This window comes from Chaetura pelagica, unplaced genomic scaffold (assembly GCF_000747805.2).
Source record: "Chaetura pelagica isolate M959 unplaced genomic scaffold, ChaPel_1.0 scaffold466, whole genome shotgun sequence".
Lineage (NCBI taxonomy): Eukaryota > Metazoa > Chordata > Aves > Apodiformes > Apodidae > Chaetura > Chaetura pelagica.
In genome coordinates, this window is record NW_009953656.1 from 73,246 (window position 1) to 83,407 (window position 10,162).

At 50.3% G+C, this 10,162-nt stretch overlaps 1 protein-coding gene across 1 annotated transcript in view; it reads right to left on the bottom strand.

Annotated features, from left to right (window-relative positions):
• Positions 1–10,162, bottom strand: part of FBXO18 (F-box protein, helicase, 18) — a 33,042-nt gene that overhangs the window by 13,449 nt on the left and 9,431 nt on the right. The window contains exons 6-12 of the mRNA XM_010000307.1: positions 9,891–10,081; positions 8,354–8,467; positions 6,795–6,889; positions 4,094–4,262; positions 2,314–2,542; positions 1,402–1,489; positions 967–1,053 (exon numbers count right to left, since the gene is read on the bottom strand). Of these exons, the coding sequence (XP_009998609.1) occupies positions 967–1,053; positions 1,402–1,489; positions 2,314–2,542; positions 4,094–4,262; positions 6,795–6,889; positions 8,354–8,467; positions 9,891–10,081 (973 nt within the window). The remainder of the gene's footprint in view (positions 1–966; positions 1,054–1,401; positions 1,490–2,313; positions 2,543–4,093; positions 4,263–6,794; positions 6,890–8,353; positions 8,468–9,890; positions 10,082–10,162) is intronic.

Sequence of the window (10,162 nt, forward strand, 5' to 3'; positions counted from 1 at the left end):
GGGGGTCGGGCTCTGCTCCCCAGGAACAAGGGACAGGACAAGAGGGAACGGCCTCAAGTTGTGCCAGGGGAGGTTGAGGTTGGATCTGGGGAACAATTCCTTCCTGACAAGGGTTGTCAGGGCCTGGCCCAGGCTGCCCAGGGCAGGAGGGGAGTCCCCATCCCTGGAGGGGTTTCCAAGCCCTGGAGATGGTGCTGAGGGACATGGGGCAGGGGTGGCCTTGGCAGGGCTGGGTTGATGTTTGGACTTGAAGACCTTAAAGGTGTTTTCCCACCAAAACAAATCCCATGATTCTAAGACCAGGTGTCCAGGAAGAAGAGGTGGGAGATGGGCTGATGGAGCCTTTGAGCTGATTTAATATCTGTTGCACAAAACAGGGTTCCTGCTGCCCTCCCCCTCCTCTGCTCCTCAGCACTCAGGTCAAGTCCCCTTAGATCCCTGTGCAGAACCAACCCACCTTGCACTGCAACACAGAAACATTCCCCGTGTTCCCAGCAAAATACAAAAGAGCCAGCAGATTTCTGCCACATGTCTCAGGAATCCCAGGGATGGTGCAAGGAATGAGCAAGGCCAGTGCCAGGGTGGGATGGGGCACCTCTGCTCTTCTGGTGGCTGAACCACTTGCACGTCTGTGTAATAAACCATGTCCTTGGCCATGCTGGGCTTGTTTGTCCCTGTTGGCCCCAAAGCAACAGCACAAGGGTCTGGAAGGTGTGTCTGGATGCCCAAAGCATCTGAAAGGAACCCCTCAACCTGATGGACATGTCCTCTTGAAGCCTGCTTAGAAGCTGCCTTGCTGAATTTGCAAGGATCTGGGACCAAGCAAAGGGTTAGTTTTATGGTGATGTCTGGGGAGGGGAGGGCAGAAGGTATTTTTTATTGGTGCTACTTCTCAGACACCCCTGAGCACAGGAATAACCTCCCTGCAAACTGAAAGCTGCAGCTCTGGCTCCTGTCACCACTCACCTGGGGTGCAGTCCTGTGCTTCATCCACAAAAATCACATCATAGCCTGAGAGCTGAGGCTTGCTGAGCTGCCAGAGCTTCAAATACCCTGAAAGAACAAGGCAGGGCAGTGAGAGGGTCATTTTCCCCATCATAAAACATCATGATCTCTAAAGCAAATGTCTTTAAAAAAAATAAATTAAATGTTTCTGGCCCTACTTCTTTGCTTGGATGATATTTGGAAGGTGCATCATTCCTGGTGCACAGCCAGAAATAATCATAGAATCCCAGACTGGTTTGGGTTGGAAGGGACCTTAAAGATCTTCTAGTTCCAACCCCCTGCATGGGCAGGGACACCTCCCACCAGCCCAGGTTGCTTAAAAATGAGTATGAATCAATTTAATTTTCTACTACAGCTTTTTTAACCTGAAGGCATTTGACACCTTCACTCTCTTACCATCACAAGTTATCTTGTATTTATTCTCTGCATCTCCATCCAGCTTCTTCATGTTGTGCCAAATATCTTTTGCCTCTTGCACGTTGATCTAGAAATGAAACACAAAAGGGTTTGGATAGATGCCTTGGAGCAGAGAAACAGTCCAGGCAGAGCAGGTCTTGAAAGGCTTCTCTAAAGCCTTTCTCCTCCTACTTGTGTGTCACCACCAGTTAACAGCTTCTCCTCAGCACAGGTTTCCCAATGCACCTCCCTGAAAAGAACATTTCCTTGGCTCAGCTCTTAGGACAGAGTAACACAACCCCCCACTAATTTCTGCACCTGATTATTTTGCCTTCTCTGGACAACTTGCCAGGTGCTTAAAGATACCTTATCTTTTGAGACTGTTCATTTCTTCCCAGCCAGAAATTACAGCTGCAAATGGGGCTTCTGCTGGGTGGACTGGATCTGATCAGATGTGATCAAGGTGGAGCAGCCAGGCTGACGTTCTCCACAACTCCAGCCCACCCTGTTTGCAATGTCAGTTCTACCCTTGAAGTGCTGCTAAGATGTCTGGACTCTGAAGGAGAATTTTGGGGTTTGGCTCTCAGAATGACCACAGAGTTGCTTATTGCCTTGACATGTCCTATCACAACACTGCTCAGGCACTGGTGGCAACACATGCAGCCTCATCTCTTTTCCTCTGCACTGAGCAGAGACAGTGAAAATCTCTCCAGAAATCTGTGCAAAAAGGGAGAACAAACAGGTTCCAGTTCCTTTGGATTGGTCACCAAAGGGAAAAACAAAAACCCACCTATTTTAACAGTCAGTTCTTACAGCTGAAGGACAAATATCCAGGAGCTGTGAGAAACGTGGGATAACTACACCCCCTTCTAAACCTTGCAGCCCATGTCTTGCTCCATCTCAGACACTCACCTTCTTTTCTTGTGCAGTGACAAGTCTTCTCTCACCATGGGTGTTTTTGAACCAAACAGGGGTGTGCTCTTCACAGATCTCTTCATCTGAGGAGGCAAAAAAGGTTTCCAGGGTCTGTGAGACTGTTTTCCCTCTGACGTACAGAGATTGTCCCTCACGGTTTTGGAGGAGGAAACTGATGGAGAGAACTGACATCTTGGAGAAGTTCAGCTTGCCTTTGTCTTTATAGCTGTGCCACAGATGAGAGAGAAGAAAAGAAACATGTTGAGTTTACACATGAAAAGCCTACAAGCTCAGTTTTGCTTCTCTTTGGGTTTTAGACACCCACTTGGACCTGGTAATGGAATATCTGTGGGATCTGCCCACCTTTGTCCTCACTATATCCCTGGTGGAAGCACAACCTTTTCCCTAAATTCAAAGTTGAGCCAGAGAGATATTCCCATCATTTGTCCCTGCAATTACAGATTATTTCAGAGCAAAGTTAAGAGGATTCCCTTCTCCTTCCCTCTGTCTGCCCTTGGGATGTGCCAATGTAATTGGCCAGAAAGTGCATCATTAAAACAACTCAGGTTAAGAAAACCCCTTCTCTGCTAAAGAAGAGCAGCATTTAGAGTGGCTGGACCACTGAAGTGTAGATGGGAAATGGGGAAAAAGCCATTTTCAGTGGTTTTTCATCTCCCTGTGAAGTGCTTCTTGAGCTCTAAATGCAGGTAGGATGAACAGCCCCAAAACAGCAACATGGTTTATGTCACAGAATCATAGAACATACTGAGTGGAAAGGGACCCCTCAGGATGATCAGTCCAACTCCTGTCCCTGGGGAAGGCACCCCTAGAATCACACCATGTGCCTGAGAGCATCATGCAAGCCCTCAGTCCCCACCAGAGCAGGGCAATTGAAGCTGCTTCCCCAGGCTCACATGGATGCTAAAATCACTGGCACATCCAACCTGAAGGAATCTGGAAGCCACAAATCACAGCCTGGCTTGAGGCAGGTGAAATGAATAATTTCCCCCATCATTTTTCCTTCCTCAAATGCTGGAGGCTTACTTTAAACCCAGACTGTCCTCTCCTGCCTTGGCTTTTTCCTGCTCCATTGCCTTGAAAAAAGAAAGTGCAAGGTCCTGCCCATGGGTGGGGGCAACCCCAGGCACAGATCCAGGCTGGGTGGAGAATGGATGGAGAGAAACCCTGAGGAGAAGGACTTGGGGGTGTTGGGTGAGGAGAAGCTCAAAGGAGCTGGCACCGTGTGCTGGAGCCCAGAAACCACCCCTGTGTGTCCTGGGCTGTCACCAGCAGGGTGACCAGCAGGGCGCCACAGAGAGGCTGGGAGGGCTGGAGCAGCTCTGCTCTGGAGACAGGCTGGAAGAGTTGGGGTGTTGAGCCTGGAGAAGAGAAGGCTCCAGGGAGACCTGAGAGCAGCTTCCAGTGCCTGAAGGGGCTCCAGGAAAGCTGGGGAGGGACTTGGGACAAGGGCAGGGAGGGATGGGAGCAGGGGGAAGGGTTTCCAGCTGGCAGAGGGAGCTGGAGCTGAGATGTGAGGGAGAAATTCTGGGCTGTGAGGGTGGGGAAACCCTGGCCCAGGTTGGCCAGAGAAGCTGTGGCTGCCCCATCCCTGGCAGTGTTGAAGGGCAGGTTGGATGGGGCTTGGAGCATCCTGGAATGGTGGGAGGTATCCCTGCCCATGCAGGGGGATTGGAACTGGATGATCTTGAAGGTCCCTTCCCACCCAAACCCTTCCATGACTCTAAGGTGACTCCATGAATCTAACCCCCCCACTCACTATTTCCCGACGCTCCCAAAAGCCAGGGAATGGAAAGTCTTGCACGTCACGTTTCTAGGGAAGACACTTTTCCCCTTCTCTGCAATAGCCTTGTTAAAGGTCACGTAAAGGAAATTCAGGTCAGCAAACTTCTCTGCATACTTGACCAAGGTTGTGGTTTTTCCTGTACCTGAAGAACAGAAGGAAAGGAAACAAAAAGCAACCAGAGTCAGGAATGAATGAATCCACACACTTCTCCTCAGCTCCACCTTCCCCTTCCTGCCATCCTGACTGCACAGCAGGACCATCTGCAGCCAAAGGGGATTTATTCACTGACCCAAGGAAAAAGAGCAGCTGTGGAGCAAAGGAGCTTTGAATAATTACAGTCTGCAGCCTAAAAGCTTTTAAAAAATGTATCACTTCCTCATCCAGGATTCTAGAAGTCTGAGCGTACGTGAAGGTGCTGGCTCCCTTGAAAGACAGATTGGTAAATGAAATGTTAATGTTGCTCTTCTGAATGATTTATGAGCTCATTTCCTTGTCAGATCTCCCACTAATGCTGCTCTGCCTCACTCCACTTTGCTGCAGGACAGCCCTGTCCACACCTCGTGGCAAAACTGCTTCACACCTGAAATAGCAACTATGACAAGAATGTGAGACAAGAGTCTGCACGTTTCCTTCTTTGCCCCTTTTCAGGTCCTCAATGTCAGCAAGATTTGTCACCTTGCTGTTGACACTCCGGCCAGATGACCCGTGAATGGTGGGCAAAGCAGGTCCCAGCACAGATCATAGAATCATTTTGGTTGGAAAAGACCCTTAAGATCATTGAGTCCAACTGTCAACCCAGCAGTGCCAAGTGAGGCTCGTTGTCAGCACTGGGGTGGGCAGCAGGAGCAGGGAGGGATTGTCCCCCTGTGCTGGGCACTGGGGAGGGGACACCTGGAACCCTGGGGTCAGGGCTGGGCCCCTCAGGACAAGAAGGACCTGGAGGGGCTGGAGCGTGTCCAGGGAAGGGCCCCGGAGCTGGGGAAGGGGCTGGAGCAGAAGGAGAAGGGGCTGGAGAACTTGTGAGGAGCAGCTGAGGGAGCTGGGGGTGTTGAGCCTGGAGCAAAGGAGGCTGAGGGGAGACCTTCTGGCTCTGCAGCTGCTGAGAGGAGGTTGGAGCCAGGGGGGTCAGGCTCTGCTCCCCAGGAACAAGGGACAGGACAAGAGGGAACGGCCTCAAGTTGTGCCAGGGGAGGTTGAGGTTGGATCTGGGGAACAATTCCTGCCTGGCAAGAGTTGTCAGGGCCTGGCCCAGGCTGCCCAGGGCAGGGGGGGAGTCCCCATCCCTGGAGGGGTTTCCAAGCCCTGGAGATGGTGCTGAGGGACATGGGCAGTGGGGACTGGGCAGGGCTGGGGGAATGGTTGGAGTGAAGGACCTTAAAGGTCTTTCCAACCAGAATTCCTCAGTGATATTTCATCCACAAGCTTCCCCATGGGAACATGAGACTGACCCTCCAACAGACCCCCTACACATAATGATCCAAGGGAAATCCTTTCCAAGACCTTCTCCAAGGAACTCAGATGTAGAGACACCTTTAGCTTTTGTGCCATCATATTCTCCACCCTGAGGCCTCCTTTCCCCTGCAGTTCACCAACATATGCTATGGAAAGCACCCTCATCCACATGTCTGAAGAAGGATTATCACTCTTTTATGCTTTTTGCCAGCAACTTCTCAAGCTCTTCTTCTGCCCTGCCTTGCTGTGATCCCACAGAACCTGTCAAAGCTCATGAACATTCCTGGCTTTGCCACTTGGGCACAGTGTCTGTAGCAGGATACTCCATCTCAGGCTGCCTGCCTCAGTTTCCCTTTGTGATTCACTTGCTCTCTTGTCTCTCAAGTTTTACAGCCCCAGGCTTGGAGTAGAAAGACTTTGTAGAGACACAAACCTTTGTACAGACAGAAGGAAACCACCATGAATGGCTTCTGTGCTGTGGTGCTGAGGAGCACGTGTCCTTCTGCCAGCCTGTTCTGGCAGAGCCACGTGAGCCCTGAGCTCCCAGGGTGGTGTCTGTAAAGGAAACTCTCTGCAGGTGGAGGGGAGATGATCTCCTCTGAAATTGGCTGCCTCAATTTTATGCAATTCCCCTTTTCCTGGCTCCTGTTGCTCCCCCAGGGATGCTAAATCCAAACAAGGACCAGTGACTCTGTCTAGTGGCCTGTGGACAATAATGCTGTGAAACAGGCTCAGAGAAGGACTAAGCAAGACATGGAGAGTTGCTTTTCCACTCCTGGGTTCCCTGACAAGGTGCTCTGGGCAGTCACAACAGTGTCCAAACACTCTTTTGATTTCCTCTCCAAATATGACCCTTAACCAACTTGTAGGGGAGCAACCCCCCTCTCATGCTTCCCATCCCCATTCCTCTGCAAAACCTTGCTCTGATTTTTTGGTCTTGATTACAATTAAGGTTGATCCCCCTGGAATCCACACAGTTCCTTGGACAGAAGGAGCAGGGAAAGCAGGAGGAGAATTTCAGGTTGTGCAGGAAGGTTGATCCCCCTGGAATCCACACAGTTCCTTGGACAGAAGGAGCAGGGAAAGCAGGAGCATTTGAGGTTGTGCAGGAAGGTTGATCCCCCTGGAATCCACACAGTTCCTTGGACAGAAGGAGCAGGGAAAGCAGGAGCAGAATTTGAGGTTGTGCATTTGTTCTTACAACAGAATGTTTGGCTCTTACCTGCAAATGCCATAATTTTCACTATTTGACCAGGCTCAATTTTGTGATTCAAAATCCTTTGCTGCTCATGGGTCAACTTTACTTCAGGCCTGCTACTAAAAATAAACAAAAAAAGAGCAAAAGTCATCAAGAAAACAAATCCTCCCACAGAAACAAGCTGACTAGTGGCAGAATCATAGAATCATGGAATGGTTTAGGTTGGAAAGGACCTAGAAGATCATCTAGTTCCAACCCCCCTGCATGGGCAGGGACACCTCCCACCAGCCCAGGTTGCACAAAGCCCTGTCCAACTTGCCCTTCAACACTTCCAGGGATGGGACATCCCCAGAAGGAAGCAAATGGATGGTTTATCCCATCCCACAGGAATGTGGCACTGGAGCAGCCTGATTATTGTGCAAATTAGAAGAAGAAGGAATAAGAAAAGATTGGTGATAGCAAAAGTAAAAAGTAAACCTTGGGGGAAGGTTACACAGGAAAAGATCTTCTCAAGGGCTCTTGCCATGCTTTAAAAAATTAATGTGGCACCCTGGCTCCTTGGACTTAATCAAAACAAAAAGCCATTTGGGTTTGGGATGTTTTGTGGCTTCCAAGAGGATGTATCTTTAAATTGCTCTCCCACTTCTCAGCATGGAGGGCAGATCAATTATCCCTGCCTCTCAGGGGAGTCCAGAGCTTTGATGAACATTAAGAAAAGCATCCAGCACTTCTGGCTGGAGTGCAACTGTTTTATTCATAAAGGTCTGAAGCCTGTGATCAGCCACCAGTGTGAACCACCTCCTTGCACAGGGTCCTGCCTTGTTTAAATACCCTTGACATTTCTCAGCTGGCAGTGGGATGGCTGCCCCCAGGACACATTTTTCACTGAACAAGCCAAGTCTGCTCAGAAAAAGACTTCAAATGGAGGGCTAGAATGACAGGGTTTGGAAACCAAGAAGGACCAGAACAAAATATATAATCATGGAATGGGTTGGAAGGGACCTTAAAGATGATCCTGTCCCAACCCCCCTGCACAGGCAGGGACACCCCCCACCAGACCAGGTTGCTCAACTGTTCACCTATGATTTAATTCCTATGTTACAACCTCCCTTGCTGGTGTACCTACCAACCAGTGCTGATTTGTTACAGCTATATATAAAATAAATAGTATATAAGTTATCCAACAGGATCCAGAAAACAGGAGTTAAATCACTATCCTGCAGCTGGTATTGAATTCCCTCCTGTGTTCATAGAATCACAGAAGGGTTTGGGTTGGAAAGGACCTTAAAGACCATCCAGATCCAACCCCCCTGCATGGGCAGGGACACCTCCCACCATTCCAGGCTGCTCCAAGCCCCATCCAACCTGCCCTTCAACACTGCCAGGGATGGGGCAGCCACAGCTTCTCTGGGCAATCTGGGCCAGGGTCTCCCCACCCAATCCTTCCTCATAGTCCTTATAAATCTCAGAGTCTTGTCAACCAGCCCTTGCCATGAAACATTTGCTCCCCCTCCAAGGCTCAGGACTCCACCAGGGCCCTGAGCACTTGGGTGCATTGCTTGGATCACCTAAAACAGAACTACCTTGACCATAAGTCTTGTCCACAGTGTGATGCCACTGTCTCCTCCTTTACTGTCTCCACAGTCACAGAAGCATTTTCCATCAGATACAAGCAGTAGAAAATATTGTAATGGATCCTGGTGAAAAGGACAAAAGAGAAGCTATCAGTGAGAAATGACCTGTGACAAACTCAACATCTGCAGCCACCTAAGGGACTGCCAACATCTGGAATGCCTCCAAAGGAATGATACATGGAGCCACCAAGAGCCCAGGGAGCTGGAGGAGACAATGGTCATATTTCAAAGCCCTGTTTTACCTTGAAAAGTGACTGAGGAGGCACCTCAGGGACAGCTCTGCTTGTGGCCTCTCCCTCCCTCCTGCCAGGTTTGTGTTCCAAGCCCTGTCATGCAGACATGACCTGGGCTCAGAGTCCACAGGATCCTTCTGCTTTCCTGAACCACTGTTAGCAACTCTGGGGGAGCCTGAGAAGAAATCTGGGCCCAGTTTAGGCCTCTAAATTGAACCAGTCCCATCAAGTGACTTGTGGTGATTTCGTACAAGTTTTTTAGCTGGTTTAAAATCGACCTGCATTGCACATCAAGGCTGACACCACTGTGGTCTTCTCTCTTTTAGTGCAGCTCTGTTCTTCTAGCTGAGGAGTTGTCACCCTGGGTGACACTCCAGGGCAGATTTCTGTCTCACATTAGGTGACCTGCAGGCTCCCTAGGAGCTGCAAACAGACTGTGACTTGAGGACATTTCCTCCTTAGGCCCTAAATCACAAAGGTTGAGTGGTTTGAAGAGATAATGGCAGAAGAAACATAGTTGTTCCTATTTCTTCTAGTCTAGATTGTTCAAGGAGATGGAATGAGGGTGACTTTGACTACAAGTGAGAAAACTCTCTGTCTGCCACATCTTCAGCAGGTGTTTAATCAAGTTCATGAGTGTAGCCAGCAATTCTCAATCACTGACAGGCCAAACAAGCATCCTGAGTTCATGGAATTATTTACTGTAGAAAAGACCTTTAAGGGCACCCAGTTCAACCCTTCCCCCAGCCCTGCCCAGGCCACCACTGCCCCATGTCCCTCAGCACCATCTCCAGGGCTTGGAAACCCCTCCAGGGATGGGGACTCCCCCCCTGCCCTGGGCAGCCTGGGCCAGGCCCTGACAACCCTTGCCAGGCAGGAATTGTTCCCCAGATCCAACCTCAACCTCCCCTGGCACAACTTGAGGCCGTTCCCTCTTGTCCTGTCCCTTGTTCCTGGGGAGCAGAGCCCGCCCCCCCTGGCTCCAACCTCCTCTCAGCAGCTGCAGAGCCAGAAGGTCTCCCCTCAGCCTCCTTTGCTCCAGGCTCAACACCCCCAGCTCCCTCAGCTGCTCCTCACAAGTTCTCCAGCCCCTTCTCCTTCTGCTCCAGCCCCTTCCCCAGCTCCGGGGCCCTTCCCTGGACACGCTCCAGCCCCTCCAGGTCCTTCTTGTCCTGAGGGGCTGAAAATACAGATATGAAATGTCACCCTCCCCAGAAGCAGCAGCAGGCAGGCAGCATCTCCCCTCTCCTCACCTGTTAGTGATGGGGATGTCCCTGTCTCTCATGGCAAACAGGAGGGTGGCCATGCAGTAAAGTGTCTCGGTCACATCCACAACAGTGAGGGTGGAGCAGGGTCTAAGCAGACACAACATCAGCCTCTGGATGTCGTTGACACCATCAGAAAACAGCACCATGACTGCAATTATGGCCCACAGGGTCTCAAGCTGGTATGGACAATAAGAATAAAGTCATTGAAAACCAGACTCGGTTGGATTGGAAGGGACCTTAAAAATCATCCAGTTCCA